The 19,485-nt window shown below is 44.6% G+C and overlaps 1 protein-coding gene across 2 annotated transcripts in view; it reads left to right on the top strand.

The window, feature by feature from the left end:
- Positions 1-19,062, top strand: part of plcg1 (phospholipase C, gamma 1) — a 57,630-nt gene extending 38,568 nt beyond the window's left edge. For both annotated transcript variants that reach the window (XM_080763721.1, XM_080763720.1), the window contains 9 exons: positions 346-509; positions 1,016-1,112; positions 1,468-1,692; positions 2,647-2,795; positions 3,778-3,892; positions 5,513-5,674; positions 6,952-7,040; positions 11,349-11,743; positions 13,428-19,062. In XM_080763721.1, coding sequence (XP_080619847.1) covers positions 346-509; positions 1,016-1,112; positions 1,468-1,692; positions 2,647-2,795; positions 3,778-3,892; positions 5,513-5,674; positions 6,952-7,040; positions 11,349-11,743; positions 13,428-13,470 — 1,439 coding nt within the window. In that variant the 3' untranslated portion in view covers positions 13,471-19,062. The remainder of the gene's footprint in view (positions 1-345; positions 510-1,015; positions 1,113-1,467; positions 1,693-2,646; positions 2,796-3,777; positions 3,893-5,512; positions 5,675-6,951; positions 7,041-11,348; positions 11,744-13,427) is intronic.
- The last annotated feature ends 423 nt before the right edge of the window (positions 19,063-19,485 follow it).

Genomic DNA, 19,485 nt, shown 5'->3' with positions numbered 1-19,485 from the left:
CACTCTTACAAGTAAAAGTCCTGTGTTCAAAACTGTAGATCTGCTATTTTTGAGTGGTGCAGCCACTCCAAGGAACAGCAAGCAATGTCCGTCCCTGGCTCTGTCCCTATGTATGTACCAACAGGGGGCGCTGTTCACCACAGTTCTGATTTTTCTAACCTTGTTGAATATGGCCCCTGACTAATCCATACAATTAAAAAAAAAAACTAAAACTACCTAAATTGAACAATAAAAATAAATTAAAAGCAAATTAAAAACTAAGCCTTTTCACAAAATAAACACTACTTTAAAACCCGCTTTAAAAACTAATATTAAAAAGTCAACATGCTCTCTTTCTCTTGCCAGTGGAACGTCCGGACGGGAAGGGCAGCAGACCTCACGTGTTCTCTCTGGTCCCGTCCACGTCTCCGCGGGCCGGCCAGGTGCTGGACATCTCCGCCAACAACCTGGACGAGCTGAAGGAGTGGGTTCGGAAGATCCGCGAGGTCACCATGACGTCCGAGGCCAAGGTACATTTTCACTAGCCTGGGTGGGGTGCACCTATGCTTTCTATGGCATAGGCAGCTCCCGGGAGGGTGTGTGTGTGTGTGTGTGTGTGTGTGTGTGTGTGTGTACATGTGTGTGCGTCAATTTAACAAAGGTGCAGACGATCAGAAATCAGCAGAGGTATCAACGTTTGCACTACTCTATGCTGAATTGAAGTGGACTTTTTTTTTTCTCCAAACGTCTGTTTCCGAGGCTACATTTTCACTGACCCATTTCTGGACCTCACATTTTAGAACCAGTTGTGTATTGTGGTCTGTTTTTGACCTATGCAGAGCTGTGTGTGTGTATGTATGTGTACGTACATACGTACGTACGTGTAACGTGTATGTGTAGTGTGTACGTACGTGTCTGTGCTGCAACACCTAAAGTGGGCAGTAGAACACACACAGGCCAAGGAGGAGTACAGTACAACTCACTTCAGACCGGTCAGACACTCGTACGCGAATAATCTTTGTGTGCCTCTGTTCAGCTGGAAGAAGGGAAGATGATGGAGAGGAGGAAAAAGATTGCACTGGAACTGTCCGACCTGGTCATCTACTGTAGACCTGTGCCTTTTGACGAGGACAGTAAGTACATCATAATCATTAAGGAAAGTTTATGCATGCACTGTGTACTATGTAAACTATGTTTTTTTTGGGGTTTTTTATATAATAATTTGGGGCCCCCCCCCCCAAAATAATTTCGGGACCCCCCCCCCCGAGGGGTCGCGACTCCCAGGTTGAGAACCCCTGGTCTAAGGACGCGATTGGACCCAACCAATCTAGCATTGGTCGGGTCAAACTGTACACTTATATGACCTTATATTTACCTTGTTGTTTATTGACTGGAACTCACGTTTACGCTGCGTCACTATGATTCCACATGATGTGTAACGTCGCTCTGGATAAACGCTAAACGCCTCTTAACATTGTTCATTGCCAGAGATCGGCACAGAGCGGGCCTGTTTCCGGGACATGTCGTCGTTCCCGGAGACCAAGGCAGAGCGGTACGTCAACCGGATCAAGGGCAAGAAGTTCCTGCAGTACAACCGGCTGCAGCTGTCCAGGATCTACCCGCGCGGCCAGCGGCTGGACTCCTCCAACTACGACCCGCTGCCCATGTGGCTCTGTGGCTCCCAGCTGGTGGCGCTCAACTTCCAGACCGCAGGTGTGTGCCATTAAAAAAAGATTAACGTGGCCATGGCTCAGTGGTCCAGGCACCTTGGGCTGGTAATCCAGTGTGCCTCAGCCCGCGGGTTCGACTCCCGATCCTGACGACCTTTACTGCATGTCTTCCCCCCCATCTCTCTCCCCATTTCCTGTCAGCCTACTGTCTGTCCCTCCATAAAATATATAAAATAAAGGCGAAAGCCACAAAAAAAAAATATATTTCTCAACCTTTTGAATGTTCAAGGAGTCCCAGTTTGATATCGTTGGCTCTTCTAGGGGAAGAAACCTCGCATCTCCATATTGTAACAAACTTAACGGCCCTACAGCATCACACGTCACGTTTTGAGTTTGCAGATCTGCTACTTTTGATGCTTTTGAATTTGAAAAAGGAATAGTTTTGGACATATGAGGTTTCCACCCGACAAAGACGATATGAATTTGGCCACGGACTGCCATTTGGTAAAATCGTTCCAGTGGTTTAAAAATTTCAGAACAATGAGTCTGAAACATTACATAATTCTGCTAATTCAGTTTAACTCCTTAATTGGTCTTAAAGCTGCACTATGTAACCCCGTATTTGAACCTGGTTTCCTGCGCAAAAGTGCTGCAAATAGAAATGTAATCTTGATCATCTGGTCAACATTCGTATCAGAACCTGAGTCTAGGTGAAACATGACCTTGACACAATCCAAATGTCTCAATAGAAGAGCACAGAGACAAAATACCACCACCCCAATTGTATAGGTTATATTGTGTTAACATACTCTACCATACAGATTGGACAAGTGCCGCTTTAACCGATAAGAAAACACACAATTCACAATGGACGAGTGACTGCTGTGACCCCATTTCAAAATGACCAATACAACAAATGTCATCCATAAGAACAGAGGTTTATTTTGACAGTATAAATGAGAGGATTGACACGTTCCTCTCTGTGGTGTGCCTGCAGACAAGCCCATGCAGATGAACCAGGCGCTCTTCATGCTGAACGGGCGGAGTGGTTACGTCCTGCAGCCGCCCATCATGAGGGACGACGCCTTCGACCCCTTCGACAGACACACACTACGAGGCCTGGAACCTCTCACCCTGCACATAGAGGTACTACAGACACACACTACGAGGCCTGGAACCTCTCACCCTGCACATAGAGGTACTACATAGACACACACTACGAGGCCTGGAACCTCTCACCCTGCACATAGAGGTACTACAGACACACCCTACGAGGCCTGGAACCTCTCACCCTGCACATAGAGGTACTACAGACACACACTACGAGGCCTGGAACCTCTCACCCTGCACATAGAGGTACTACAGACACACACTACGAGGCCTGGAACCTCTCACCCTGCACATAGAGGTACTACAGACACACACTACGAGGCCTGGAACCTCTCACCCTGCACATAGAGGTACTACAGACACACACTACGAGGCCTGGAACCTCTCACCCTGCACATAGAGGTACTACAGACACACACCTCTCACCCTGCACATAGAGGTACTACAGACACACACTACGAGGCCTGGAACCTCTCACCCTGCACATAGAGGTACTACAGACACACACCTCTCACCCTGCACATAGAGGTACTACAGACACACACTACGAGGCCTGGAACCTCTCACCCTGCACATAGAGGTACAGACTGAAGCTGTGTTCATGTCCGTGTGCACGGTCGAGATTCAAGAGTTTTAGATCTGCATCTTATATATGAGTGTACACGAGTGTTCTTTAGGGTTGGTTCCTCAACATCGTAGCAGCAATAACGACAATTACAATAACAAAGAATGAATAATAGCAACAATAGTAATTAGAAGTTAAAGAGATATGGTAGTAGTAAGGTGTAAATTAGCCATGGCACACTATCATTTTAGTATAGTTTTTATTTGTTTACAAAATTGTCAATATTTTTAGTCTTAGTTTTAGTCATCATAGCTTTGTTTTTAGTTGACGAACATTCTTCATCATCGCTTTAGTCGACGGAATCAACACGGCTAAATGGTTGTAAAAGGACCATCTGCTCGTGTGAGGAGAGGGAGGCTGAGTGACAGCGTCCTCTGTGTTCACCCCCTCCAGGTGTTGGGAGCACGCCACCTGCCCAAGCACGGCCGGGGCATCGTGTGCCCGCTGATCGAGATCGAGGTGTGCGGGGCAGAGTATGACAGTGCCAAGCAGAAGACCGACTCGGAAGGTGAGTTACGGGTTTGAACAGTTTAGCCCCTGGTTTATGCAGAGCGCACTGTGCCAAGACGTCGATGAACAGGTTGATATTGCCACAACAGGCTGGATTCTTTATTCAGATGGATCCCCATTAGCTGCCACTGAAGTAGCAGCTACTCTTCCTGGGGTCCATAACAAACAATACAAATAACACAACACAATAAAAAATAACACTGCACAATAGAAAATAACACTGCACAATAGAAAATAACACTGCACAATAAAAACAGGTGCAATCTTGAAAATGCATTCATAATACAAAATACAAATGCATTTAAGACATTCAAAATACAGAGAAATAAAAACACTAAACAAGACATCCCCTGATTCAACACTTAACCTCTATGCACATCGTACTCCAAACAGCGAATACAAATACAAGCCTACGTTGTGAGCTAGTAGATTGCTACGGATTCGAAGAAGAAGCTAGTAGATTTTGGAAAGCTTTAAAATATAATGACATGTCCAGTGTGGTTATAACAGCATTCTACCACACTGTTAATGACAGGGTTGGACTGGAGTCACAGACCTCACAGTGTTAGAGTACTAGAGATACTACCTCTTTGGGGTGAATGACATGGCCATAAAAAAGTCATAAAAGCCATAAAGATTTAATTCAGAGTGGAGGCCATTTTTTATTCTATAAACTCAGGTTTATGACACCAGCTCAGTGGCCTTGTGGTTAGAGTGTCTGCCCTGAGACTGGGAGGTCGGTGGTACAGTGACTACAGTCCCCCGTCCGGGTCATACCAAAGACTGTAACAATGTCTCCCTGCTTGGCACTCAGCATCAAGGGTTGGATTGGGGGGTAGCGTCATGTCCAGGGGGTGTACTTGTGCGTCAAGAATCCTCACAATAATCATTTTTAAATTACCATGAAGGGGTAGATCACATGCACATATGAAGCCATAATCAGGGAACAACATCCATGAAATAATAGTAATAATAGTAATAACAACAACAATAGTAATAAATTAATATTCCAAGAAGTAAAAGGACAATAAGTACTCGAATTAATAACCACCAATGCTAATACTAAACTAGCAAAAATGGGAAGAAAAAGAAAAATGCATGGCAAGTACATGACAAGTGGCCTGCACTACAGTATAGTCGAAACAGAATTAATACTATATACAGTATAGAAGCTAAATAGAGATACGAGTTTAGTTTTGACTAGGCTAATAACTTGTGGGCAACATGGCTCCAGAACTGTTGGCAAGACTAATATGTAGCCGTATATTGTAAGTAAGTAGCCTTGCCGAGCCATGAGGCCCATAGGGCAGGAGCCTATCTCCTGTTTCTGTAGCGTGAGGCAGCTTGATGTACAAGTACACCCCCTGGACATGACGCTAGTACGGTATGTCGCAGGGACTTACCCCCAATCCAACCCTTGATGCCGAGTGTCATGCAGGGAGGCACTGGGTCCCAGTCTTTGGTATGACCCGACTGGGGATTGAACCCCGACCTCCCAGTCCCAGGGCGGACACTCAACCACAAGGCCACTGATCTGGTGCTTTAGACTAAAGCTGGTTTCTCTCGTAGTGTAATTATGATAGAATGTTTGTAATCTCCTCATGTGTTCCTCTTCCAGCTGATAACGGTCTGAACCCCACGTGGCCCAGGAAGACCTTCAGCTTCACCGTGTTGAACTCGGCCTTCGCCTTCCTGCGCTTCGGGGTCTACGAGATAGACATGTTCAGCGACCAGAACTTCCTGGCTCAGGCCACGTTCCCCATCAACGGCCTCAAGACAGGTAGGGTGCAACATGTAATCATTATAATCAATAATCAATTTAATTAAAAAGTACATTTTGCTTATTTTTCTTGCCCCCAAAAAGGATTTTGGTAGCTGTGACATATTTATACAAATTAACATTGCTGTGCACATAACGTTGGACACAGCAACTATATCATACTGTACTATATCGCCGTTGTCCGGCAGAGACCTCTTATCCCCATATTCAAATTTTTGTCTTTTTGAGTGGTGCAACCACTCCAAGGAACAGCTTTGTCCGTGTTCACCATGTATGTATGTGTAACGCCCAAGACCCTATACTTGGGTGATACTGGTTGCCGAGGAAGTTCAGACGTGTGATCAAATAACTGATGTCCAAAAATGTCCGTTGAGTAGAAATGTAACTATATTTATTAGCTTAAAGTCCTATACTTTGTCATACAAAATAAACATAATATAAAAAATTTGAATCCTGAAAAATCACAGTTTTGGACGTTATGAGGTTTCCACCTGACGGAGACGATATGTAGCGCAGCTGTAAGAATGCAGAAAACAAAACCCCAGCTCATGAGGGAATAGGGACAGAGGCTACAAGGTGAACGGTCAAGCTATCTTTGTGGAAATGTTTTCCACTGCCTTGTAGTTTCCTAGAAGTCTCTTTATCAGCTACGGTTTCAGAGCAAAGCTTTTCGTTCGGTTCAAAAGCCACGCCATTAATAATTAAAGTGAAACTTCTTATATTGTAGAATAGCAGCAATGCTTTGTTTCCAGCCTCCGTATGATAGGAGGCTGCAATGGTCGTAGGCATTAACTTTAGGACCAGCTTCGTGAAAACAGACTGTTCAGTTGTTACGGATTACACGGATAGATTTTCTATTCAACATGATGGAAAAATTATACATTTCTTCCCATTCTACATGGAAGTGGTACAGTATGTCTTCTGTCTACAGGTGACACCATGGACAATTGATATGTAATCGGGGGCCATTACCTCAATGTTAATTTATGTTGCGCCACTCTGCAGCTTTTGTCTGACCAATGGTTGTATTTGATACTCATCAATATCACCTGGTCGATCAAATCACAGATGATAGAAATATTATAAAAGTCAATGGAAAATATCTGGGGAATTGGGGAGGGGAGGCTCCACCTGTCAACAATAGAAGCGTCATCAACACGCTGAATCACGCAGCATGTCCGATCCTACCGAGTGAATATTGCGGTTCATACAGATAGTCAGTGCATGTCTCAAAGTGGCTTGTGTGTGTGTGTGTGTGTGTGTGTGTGCTGTTACAGGTTACAGGTCGGTTCCCCTGAAGAACAGCTACAATGAGGACCTGGAGCTGGCCTCGCTGCTGGTGCACATGGACATCATCCGGGGCAGGGTGAGTCACATACGCAGCACTTAGAAATCATTAACCCATTCTGACCTGAGATCAGATTCATACGAGGTTTCCACTGGACACACACTGGTCTGATGAACCCATTCTGACCTGAGATCAGATTTCTAAAAATGTCAGTCGTTCTTCGATTTTTCAAAAATAGCAGACCTACAAGCTCGTAGCGCGCCACTCGGTGGCGCGCTATGAGCTTGTAGATCTGCTATTTTTCAATAGCTAAAGCATAACATGATGCTAACACCCAAACGGGTTCCCGGTCAGAATGGGTTAACGTGTTGTTATTATTATTTTACGTTTGTTCAAATATATGTTGTTAAATATGATGATTATCTCAAATTAAAAACATAAAAATCTTTAAACCAATTTAGACCTGAGGATGATTGTAACAATGCCTTAAAATCCCCGACCCATGCAAAATGGCAGAAACACAGGTTGAAATCCGCAACACATACTTAATCATCGTAATCGTAATTATCAATACGCGAAACTTTGACCTCTATGGCCGGCCGCACGGTTTACCAAAGCCCCGCAATATATACATCAAAACGTGCGGCTCGGCCGGGAACCGTGTGCTTGTGCTTTTCCAATATGGATATAATATTGATACTAGGGATGTCCCTTGTCAAAATATTCTGTTTTGTTACAAACATATTACAAACTTGTGAAACGGCGTGCTGTCGTTTAAATTAGCATTGTAGTTCTAAACTTCCACAAGCCTCTCCAACACGTGACGGAACTAACAGAATTACCGTATATCCAAAGGATATGTTTGTGACGTCATCCCAACAACCAGTCCGCTAGTAGGTTACATACGGAAGCAATGTTGTAACGTCACCGATTATCATTGGTTTATTGGTTAGGCTTCAATGCCAAGGTGCAGACAGACATACAGGGATGCCTGTTCTCTGCTGTCCGAGTCACGGAACCCGAGGCTCGGCCTCGGCTGACTAATCATCAGCATATATTTGAATCTAGGCCCAACCCGAAAACGTTGGGTTGGGTAAGGGTCGGGTTCGGACAGAATCTGAGAACTCGGCAAAGAGTCAGGAATCACCCAGCAGTCAAGTTGGCAAGGATGTTCAATTTTTAAGAGCTGGCGTTGTGGAAAGGTCTTGGTTTAATATTTGTTTAATTAATGTCCTTGATTTTCTCTATAGGGAACTATTCCTATGCATGGTGACTGTGAGATGGAAGAACATTGTGTTACAGAATCGCTGTCCTCTCCGCAGCTCCTAGATGAAAGTGATCTAAGTTTGTCCTTCAGTGGTCTAATCCCATGTTTAGCGAACAAGACAGGTTTCAGAGCAAAACGCTCCCACAGTGTAAACGATGTCACACTACTGGACACAACGCAGACATTCACACCCGATATCGTTGTTGTGGAAAACAAGGAAAGCTACAGGTTCCACTGCACCCACGCTGGACTGCTCCGATGCAGCGTGACCGGCCTGGGGTTTAAGATGGAGAAAGATGGAGAGGTGACTTACAAGACAGTCCCCTGGGGTCGGGGGCTTCTCTCCCAGCTGAGTAAGAAGCCTGCGGGACCACTGTTTGACGTCAAAGCTTCTCACGGGTCTGTGTGTCAGCTACACATGCCACACTGTGAGATCCTCTCCAGTACGGGTGGAGGCAAGTCCTTGTCTGTTGTCCATGTGGTGGATGATGACGGCTTTGAGCTGATCGAACCCCGTGTGATCACAGAAACTCATGTTATCATAGATGTAACTGGGTTGTCTTTATTTGGTATCGTCATGGAGATGCTGTATGGGCCCAGGCCTGTCCAGGTATTGGTGCCAGTGTTTTATAAACCACCGATTGACCATCATCACCCCAGTTCAACTCTGAAAGTGTTGCTGCTGCCTCGGAACGTCGTGCTGGACGAAGTGAAGAACAAAAGGAGGGAGCTAGTTGGAGAAGAGATTTACATTGAAAAGCCTCCCTGTAAACTAGTCCCAAATCAAGAATATACACTCTCCACTTCACCTGAAGATGATTCCATTATAATTGAACCGGTTAGAGCCGTATTTGAAGTTGACGAATGTTCCTATCACAATTACGTCCCGACATTTGTCATTAATTTAGAGCGACGTTTAAGCCACGTTAGGCTGCTTCTAAGCAGCAGTAACACCTCCAAATGTGCATGGGAAGGTTATGTAAACCTTTCAACCTTTCAACATGTTCAGCACACGCCAAGTCATGCAGCGACAGACAAACTGCTGTCTGTGCGCAGCAGCTTCATCAACAGCATGTCACATCCCGTTCTCAACCAGATCCTGGACAAACTGCTTGAGAAGGGGGTGATAATCAAAGAAGAGTATGATGAAGCCTGTGCGAAGAAAGTGATCCATGAAAAGGCACGTCTTGTCATAGACACAGTGAGGAGCAAAGGAACCCCTGCAAGTTTAAAACTGATATTCATTCTACGAGAAACCGACCCATTCCTCTCCGAGGATCTTGGGTTGATGTGAAACTAAAATGAGCAATGGCAGGTGCAGTGCCTTGCTCAAGAGCACATCTCCAGGGAGGGTGCCTAATACTGCCTATCCTACCTAGGACCTTTTATACCGCTGTTTTTCTATCCTACGAGGACCTAAACTGTATAGTCGGTACTGCTGGTTTATAAATAATAAATCCTTTGTAATACATTTGTTGGTTGTCTGATGCACATTTAATCATATTCATTATATCTTCATAAACCGTGCTATGGAAATAACCCAGAATGTTATTGCTGTTGTAGCATTTTATTCAGATATTGGTAGCATTCAATGATGTAACAACCTGTATAGATATAGAGATTCAAGGTGTGGTGCTGTTGTCTTGCAGTTGCCATGCAGGCTTTACATGTCAAAGTGTACCACATCCTCTCCACAGCTCAATTACTTCTGAATTGGGAAGCTCTAGGCCCGTGGAGGAAATTGCATATTTTCTTCTAAATGTGAATTAGTCCCTTTAAATCCAAATAACAAAATAAAGTACAACTAGCCAAATATTCTTAAAACGTACAGTATGGAGCACTACTTGAAATGTATTCAATCGGGTGAAATTCACAGTGTCGTCAAATGGTGGTTCCGTGGCTCAAATGCTGCACAGACTTGGCGAGCTGCAGCCTGCAGGCACCCAGTAAAATGTCTTACATTTTGTTTCTAGTAATATATATTTATTATATATATATTACATAAAAATTAACTACCCCAAAAAGGGGTTCCTGTATTGAAAGGTAAAAACCCCAGAAGGGGTTCCCGTCCTAAATGGGTTAAATTAAATAAAAGAAGGAAAAGAAAGGTGCAAATAGCAGATCTACAAGCTCACAAACGGCTCAGTGGCATTGTGGTTACAGTGTCCGCCCTGGGAATGGGAGGTTGGGGTTCAATCCCCCCCCCGGTCTCTAATGATGGTAACGCCCCGTCTGCCTCTGATTGGCCTACCGACACTGCCAGTCTTACCAGACTTTCCTCCGAGGAGGATATTCTGTCTCAGAGACCTTAATACATTTTGACAAAGTTCTTAATTTGTCACCACTGGTCTCTGTCTAGAGACGGGCGTAGTATTGAATCATACAGGCTCCTGCCCTATGAGTTAATAGCACAGGCAGACTCTTAAAATAACTAGAGCATGTCTGAAATAAGTGTCAGAGCTGAATTCGACATGTAAATATGGAATAAATGCTTAAACATGTAGCTATAGGTGTAATAATAGAGACCCCAGAAGTGAACCTTTCAATCCTGTTTTCTCAAGCCATATCTCCAAAACCGGTGGGTCAAACTGAACAACCAATACGTCAATTTGAAGCTATGATTCCTTGCTTTCATATGACATGAAACAACGACAATTTAAATAAAATGTGGTCACATTGGTCACTTAGTCTCACAGCGCATCACATCGCACTACATGAAAGCATGCCAGTAGGGTTAAAGGTGTCTTGTATTGATCTTTTGGTCTTTTTTTCTCCCAATTCAACCAAACAAGCATAACATCTCTGTCGGATGGAAACCTCATATGACCAAAACCGTGACTTTTCAGGATTCAAATGAAAAAAAACAAAAAAAAACAGCAAAAGTAGCAGATCTACAAGCTCAAAACACGTCGCTTAGCGATGCGCTTCGAGCTTACGGATCTGCTACTTTTGATGCTTTAGTGTGACGCTGCAGTATGATCAAGTAGTGCGTTACTTTACGGAAGAAATTCACTGAGTTAGAATACGGTGATAGGAGGTTTCTGCCAGACCGACGGCAACGATAACATCCCCACACGTGGTCTCACTTGATGACCTCATCGCTCCACTCTTGTCACCAGGATGAAAACGGCGAGTCGCTGTGCCCGTTCCTGAGCAGCGCCTCCTCCTCCTCCTCCCTGTCTCTGGTCTCCTCCTCCGCCACCGGCCAGGCGGCGGCGGCGGGGGGGAGCGGCGGGGTGGGGCGCCTGGGGGAGTCGGCGGGGGGCTCCTCCACGTCTCTGGCCAACTCCAGCGTGACGTCCCCGCTGCCCCTGTCCCAGTCCTCCCTGTCCTCCTCCCAGTCCTCCCAGTCCTCCCCGGCGCTGTCGGCCCAGGCCAACATGGCCGCCTACCGGAGCGGCAGCAGTAGCAGCAGCAGGGAGGGCTCCTTCGAGGCGCGCTACCAGTCACCGCTGGACGACTTCCGGGTGTCTCAGGAGGCCCTGCTGGACCACATGGACCCGCAGAACAGGAGGTGTGTGTGTGTGTGTGTGTACCGTATGTTTACAAATGGTAGCCCGGACGTTTAATGCACAAAATCGTTTTGGCCCCCGGGGGCGTTTAAAAGGAAACAGGTGCAGGGCAGGCTTTTATTTATTTTTGCACCGGGCCATTATGTATAGTTACAATTCCAATTAGGCTGTAGAAACTACAAATAATTGCCCAACGGACCCACATTAAGGCTGAAGAAACTGAAAGAAACCTAATGATAGTTCTGAATTTATACACAGATGTGTATGAAATCTATGAAAAAGTTTAATCTGCAACATATCTTTATACAATATGTAATGGGGCTCCCTGCTTCTGCTTCTCTCTCTCTCTCTCTCTCTCTCTCTCAGCTAAGGGGTCCATGGCCTGAAAAACATTAAGGACCCTGTCCCGAGGCATCATTATTACACATAATAAAAGTTGATTTAATTACGCAAATTAGTCATGCAGCTGTTTTAGAATGTTAACAGGCGGCAGCGCTTCCTCAACAAGGACAGTAATAGTTTTTAAAAGTTATGGAAAGTGTCATGATTCAATGAAGGTCTCTTCTCTTCAAAGTGCTGTCCCGTTCCTTTTACATCATCACTCGGAGCCCTTCCAGCCTCTCGCACTCAAAGCAATTACCAGTTGACATCTGATAAGAGCGTCTGCTAATTGACTAAATTGTTCCTGTCAGTGCTTCTCTAAGTTCCTCGAAGGTGTTCCTAAAGGACCCTTACAGGTTCTGTAACTCTTGAGAGTGCACAAATGGAACCAAATGGACCCTCCTTGCGTGCACTCTCAGAGTTCTGGGTTGTACCACTTGGTACCTGAGTGCACCTGTGGGTTGTACCACTTGGTACCTGAGTGCACCTGTGGGTTGTACGACTTGGTACCTGAGTGCACCTGTGGGTTGTACCACTGGTACCTGAGTGCACCTGTGGGTTGTACCACTGGTACCTGAGTGCACCTGTGGGTTGTACCACTGGTACCTGAGTGCACCTGTGGGTTGTACCACTTGGTACCTGAGTGCACCTGTGGGTTGTACCACTTGGTACCTGAGTGCACCTGTGGGTTGTACGACTTGGTACCTGAGTGCACCTGTGGGTTGTACCACTTGGTACCTGAGTGCACCTGTGGGTTGTACCACTTGGTACCTGAGTGCACCTGTGGGTTGTACCACTTGGTACCTGAGTGCACCTGTGGGTTGTACCACTCACTGGTACCTGAGTGCACCTGTGGGTTGTACCACTTGGTACCTGAGTGCACCTGTGGGTTGTACCACTGGTACCTGAGTGCACCTGTGGGTTGTACCACTCACTGGTACCTGAGTGCACCTGTGGGTTGTACCACTTGGTACCTGAGTGCACCTGTGGGTTGTACCACTCACTGGTACCTGAGTGCACCTGTGGGTTGTACCACTGGTACCTGAGTGCACCTGTGGGTTGTACCACTCAGTGGTACCTGAGTGCACCTGTGGGTTGTACCACTCAGTGGTACCTGAGTGCACCTGTGGGTTGTACCACTCAGTGGTACCTGAGTGCACCTGTGGGTTGTACCACTCAGTGGTACCTGAGTGCACCTGTGGGTTGTACCACTCAGTGGTACCTGACTGCACCTGTGTTAAAGTAAGCATTGTGACCACGCAAAGATTCTTAGTTTTCCTCCTTTTTTCTGCTTTTGTCCAATAGGATGATGAGGAGGACCCGGGTGGGCGGAGAGAACCGTGTTTAAAAGGTTAATTTGGACCAATGGTTGCGATTCTACAGCAGCCAACCCCCCCTGCCCCACCCACCCCCCCCCCCCCCCCCCCCCCCCCACGTACAGATGATGTCACTGACTGCTGTGAACACTGGTTTCCATGGAAACTCCCCACACCACCACTTTTGGCCTACATTTCAGGCAGCTGTCACCATCCCCTTGCTCTGCCGCTTCTCTCTCTCTCTCTCTCTCTCTCTCTCTCTCCTTTCGCCACACCTCCGCCCACATCGCCACGACTACCATCGCCCCCCCCCCCCAAGAGAAGGAGCATCAACATCTGGTCCGGGGTCCTCACCAGGGGGCGCAAATGGACACCTTTATGGGTCTGTAACACAGTGTACAAATGGTTCACTTATTTTTTTGTTGCTTTGGGACATCCCCCAAATCTACACTGTAAAATCCTCAGTGATAATTTAACTTTGAGAGCAGTGTGCGAATGGAACCAAATGGACCCGTTAGGGCAGTGGTTCTCAAAAAAGTTTTATGCCAAATTGATATGTATTTGACCACGGACCTCCCCATCTGAAAAGGTCTTGTGCCAGGGACAATCCCAGAAGAGAAGATTTATGTAAAAAAATATATATATATATAATAAAATAATCTTCCAAACATTCGTGCTGCTCTGTGAGCTTGTATATCTGCTATTTTAAGTCCTTGACATGAAAAGACTAAGGATCTCTTAGGGGTCCCCGGAAACCCCACTTTGAGAAACACTGCCTTATGGGTCCATTTGGTTCTATTTGTGTGCCTTTCCAGAGTTACAGACCCCTGTAAAGGTTCAGTTTGGACCCCCTTGGTGGTCCCATGACCCAACCTTGAGAAACTGTGGTGGAGGAGATGGGAGGGGCAGTGTGTGTGTGTGTGTGTGTGTGTGTGAGGGGGCGGGCGGAAGAGGACACCGTGGACAGGAAGGAGAGGAACAGACAAACAGAAGTAGTAGTCTGGTGGTCTGCCGGAGGGTTTTCTTTTCCAGTTGTGTTTGGGTTTATTTTATTTTATCTTTTTCCTGAGATGAACGCAACTGTTAGTTTTTGGAGGACGAGAGAGAGAGAGAGAGAGAGCGAGAGAGATGGAGAGCCGTGTAAAAAAACAAAAAACACAAAAAAAGACCAGTTTGAAACTGTTTCCAAGGTCAAGGTGTTTTTTTTGGTCTCCTCCTCCTCCAACTGCTCTCTCTTCAACATATATGAATATATATATAGTTATATATTTATTATTCCTGCTGTGCTGTTTGGTGTCAGAGAACAGCCGAAGCGGCCCCACACCTGCTCTCAAAGAGCTCCTTTGGTCTCCCATTGTTATTATTTTTTATTTAAACACTTCATAATGTGATTTTTTTTCCTCCATATAATCTGTGTAACACACGAGGGCTCTCTATGGCTGTTTTTAAATGTGTCGCTCCATGTGCGGCGCTTTGTCTGTTCAACACACACACACACACATCTTAGTGATTATTATTTTTTTATTGAACCACATAAGCCCAGGTCAGGCCATAGGAGGCAAAAAAGCAAACGCAAAAATACGAACATCGCAACACGTGAGTGTGTAGTTTGGCTAAATACTTTGCGGAGGTAGGGGGTGAGGGGAGTGCCAAGCCAAGTGCAGAGCTCTGAGGGACCCCCGTCAATGAGCAGCATGGTTCCCAAGCACTAGGTTGGTCGGGACTCGGGGACACATTCGTAATAATGGATCACGAGTAAATATCCCTTTTACAGTTTCCAGGCATCAGGAGAAGGTAGTTAGCCTGTTTGTCTTGGAAGCAGTCGAAGAACAGGACAGCCTGACATGCCATGTGCACTCACACACACACACACACACACACACGCACTGTCAGATGAACTTTTGTTTTCTCTACATGGGTCACTTACATTCCAAAACCTGGACCTCATTCCATTCTTTGGTCTCCCCTCCCCCCCCTCTCACATGCAGGTGCTTCTTACCCAGACTTTCCGAAACATACTCGCGATGTGAGATTGTAGATCACATCATGTCACTGACTCGCCGCTTTGTGAGCTTGTAGATCGGCTATTTTTTGTCAGAGACGCGGTCTGGATTAGACCTGACGTGGATACTGGGGGGGGGGGGGGGGGGGGGGGGGCGACAGACGGCCAACTAAAAGTATATCGTCTCTTGTCTTTTCGGAATTCAAATAAAGAAGTGACAAGATTGACAAGCTCAGAACTTGCTCGACCTGGCAGATCTGCTACTTTTGAAGCTTCTGTGTGACGCTGTAGTATGATCAAGTTCGTTCGTTCATGAAAAGAATACAAAAGGTTAAAATATGGAGAATAGATGAGAGCTTTCTGTTCGACAGCAACGATATACTATAGGGTTTAAGTGCCTGATTTATACTTGGTTGTTTAGTGAGTTATACAACTAAGTATAAATCTGAGCTTTTGGTGAACAAAGCAATGTTTTATATCTTAGCTGTTGGCTCGCTTTTATTGTGGAATCTTTTGCCCGTATAAATCTACCCTTGACGGTTACAAGGGTTGGTTGGATGAAGCAACGGTTAAAACGGTCTTTTTGTTATTTATTCAAAGTGTAATGAAACTTCTTTCAGATTGCCATCGGAGAAGTGTTCATTTTACAGGGCCGGGCTACTGTATTGATATTATCGATATAGTGATGTAGAGGCTAAATATCTGTCGTAATATGGCACAGGTTTTGTCTTTTCAGAAATTGCCCGCATCTATAAACTCGCGCGTCGCAGCATATTGTGAACTCGTAGATCGGCTATTTTTGATATGTCCGAAGATTTCCGAAAACTCTGAATCAATCGATACCGAGGTATATTTGGTCAAAGATATGTATTTGTTTTTGTCCATTATGGCCTGGCCCTAATTTTGTGTCAAACGTCGTTTTAAAGCAATCACAGCACCCTTTTATTGAGTTGAACATGACTATTCCCAACAGCCTAAAACCATATAATGATAAGACTGATGGTGACCACTGTTCACGTTATCTCAGTAGATTTTAAGTCGGTGGCTGTTTGGAAACGATGTGAGTTTGAGATCTTAACAAATCAATTATTCTTTTCATGGCAAAAGGTCTACTTAACATGTCCATGGTGTTTTCTTTCTTTGTTTTCATTGTTCTTTTAGGTTTTTTGGTTATGGGTCTCTGCGTGTGTGAAAATTATAAATATATAGCCTAAAGAGAGAGACAATTAAGTAACCAAATTGAAAACAGTATTGTTAACCAACCATGACCAAATAGGATTATTTGGATTGCCAGTACCTGGCTTTGCTTCTTGTGTTTTTACATTTTTTAATGCATCACAAAGTCTTTAACGGGGCCAATTTTATGTTTGTTTTTGTGCCACAGTATTCTGGGGGAGGTTAGTAGCAGAAATTACCAAGTTCCCACATGCCAGCGGGCACAAAGGATGTGTGACAACCGCTAACCACAAGCTAACGGTGAATACATTACAATTGTTTATGAACTGAGAAAATCTGAGACTTTGTACATAAAACTGGAAGAGGTCTGTGTAATTGAATGTCTTTCCTTGGCCTTGATAGTGCAGCATCGTTGGCCACTCTTCAAGTGGTATTCTCATTAGAGTCCGACCGATGCCTACTTTTTCCTGGTCCGATCAAGATTTTGGGGGTTGTCATAAAAAACACTGGTGACCTATGTTTTGACCAATATTTTAGGTTATTTAATCTAACCATGTTTCAATAATGGCCATCTAAAATGTGAGCTTGTAGATTTTGTATTATTTTGCCTATATGACGTGCCCGAGATACTGTTGAAATGGTAAAAAAATCTGACATTGGCTGCATAATTGCTGAAACTGATGTGATCAAAAAAACGTCAAATGGACAATATATCGGCAAACCAGTAGATCGATCGGGCTCTAATTCATATACTGACATTTACTCATGTACTGTAATGTCCTTCTTGAAATTCAAGATGTCTCCTGATATGAAATCAGAGTTGGATGATACTTCCCTTTGAAACTTTGGTTCCTAGGAAGTACAGTAGGCTGCATTTCATGCCTGATCATCTGTTCTCAAGGCCTTATTATTGGTAGAGATACTACGGGCTGATGGATCTGAACCTTGAGGGATGCTATTCCAAGCTTTGTTAAATCTACGGTGTTGTCTTTCCACACTCTCACGCATTGGAAACAGTGTTTTCTTTTTCTCATACCGCATACAAGTTGTCAATTTCTTATTGACCCTGTAATGTTCGACTCAGTATTTCCTCAGTCTTTGTTTTTAACAATCGAGATGCTCCTAAAGCCATAATGAAGAGTATATGAAACGGTGTATAGGTTAAAGGCGAGACTGGAGACTTGCAGGTCTCACTGTCTTACGGAAAAGCATCTTGTTTGATTTGCATCCGCAAGTCATTGTTTTGGTAAACCAACTAAGGTCGGGTGAAGCGTTAGTTAATAGTTAATTAGGCACTAATAATATTAATGGGCATCTTATAAGGAATTATAAGGACTCAAGGAAGGGGCAAGGGGCATGTATAACAGTCCAGCATGCATTCTTTCGGTTATTATGTCAAGTCTTGAATGGGATTGGGATCCTTCATGACGGCGATTGCTATTATATTCCTCTGGTTCTTAAAGTGAGATACAGGGACCCTCTGGGTTCCTTGAGGGGGTTCCAAATGGTTCCATTTGTACAGTCTCAAGAGTTATGGTGGTCCTTGAAATGAAAATGGTTTGAGAACCAGCGGTATTGTAATGGCATAGCAGATGTGAAGTCCACATACCAGCCTCTGACGGTGTAATAAACCTCTTCTGGAAACGGTTCCTCAATGTTGGATCCGGTTTCCTCCGGTTCCGGATCCCAACCCTAGTCTTGAATGGAGTCTTTATGGCACCTCAAGATTATTGTCCATCGATTAATGCTTAGGTTATTACAATAACCTTAGTATACTTGTTTTAAGGTAGCTTCCTGCTGCTGACGTCCACGTGCCTCTTCCTGTGTCTTTAAAGCCAAACCTTACAGGGCATTGCAGTGGTGGCCATTTTCTGGAACCATCCATCCATCCAGACCCCATTCATTTTTCCCATAGAGATTTCCAAACATATTTATATCAATTATTTTCAGCCTAGAAGAATCAAGCCATCCAGGATCGTGGTGAATCATGACCATAAAACAATTGATTCTTTGAAAAAAACAAAGGGTATTTATATTATATGGTAAAGATTAATGGGGTCTGGATCGATGGAACCAAAAGATGCCCGCCACTGCTCTGCCGCATACCGCCTCCCAAAAGAACAGATCTACAAGCTAACGACGCGTGACGTAGTTAGCTTGTAGGGGGGCGACTCCCTCGGGCAATGGCGTATAAATTAAAGCTTTACGTGCACACCTCATCACTTTCTAACCACAACATTCACATCTTGCCCCAGAGTGTCATTGTTTTTATGTTGTTGTTTTTTGTTTGTTCTTTTCCGTTTTGTTTACTACAATGGTCTCATTTACAAATTACGCCTTTCTGTAACGTGCCTAAGCTATTGAGAAGAAAAGTATTGATTTAAAAATGTTTTGCCTTTCATATGAAACATATTCAAGCCTGAAAAATAAAGTACTTATATGACTAGCTTGACTTATTTTCTTTCAGAGTCATTGTTACCTGTGAAGTGCAGAAACTGTCATTCATTATTATTATCGTCTAATAGCAATTATTTGAGATAATCGCAATTTTCTTTTTCCATGTTGAAAAATGTTCATATATAAGCCATAACTAAACAATACATTGCATGGATGCACCTGGGACGTATCCTCAGTGATGTATCCTGAGGTCAACAGGGTTTCGGGTCTACCAACATCATACCCCTCACTCAGGCGACCCAGCCGGGAGTGATCAAGTCCCGACTTACGTCCCAGTAGCTAATACCCTCCATCAGTCCCACTAGGGAAAAACTAGGGCCACACAATCCGTTGGAACTACTCCAGAACTACTCTGCCAGGGCTGGGAGGAACACTTCTGGCACATGGAGGGACTATAGGCTCTGTGGGTTGT

Source organism: Protomyctophum bolini (assembly GCF_963924005.1).
Source record: "Protomyctophum bolini genome assembly, chromosome: 5".
NCBI lineage: Eukaryota > Metazoa > Chordata > Actinopteri > Myctophiformes > Myctophidae > Protomyctophum > Protomyctophum bolini.
This window is presented reverse-complemented; position numbering and strand designations above follow the sequence as displayed.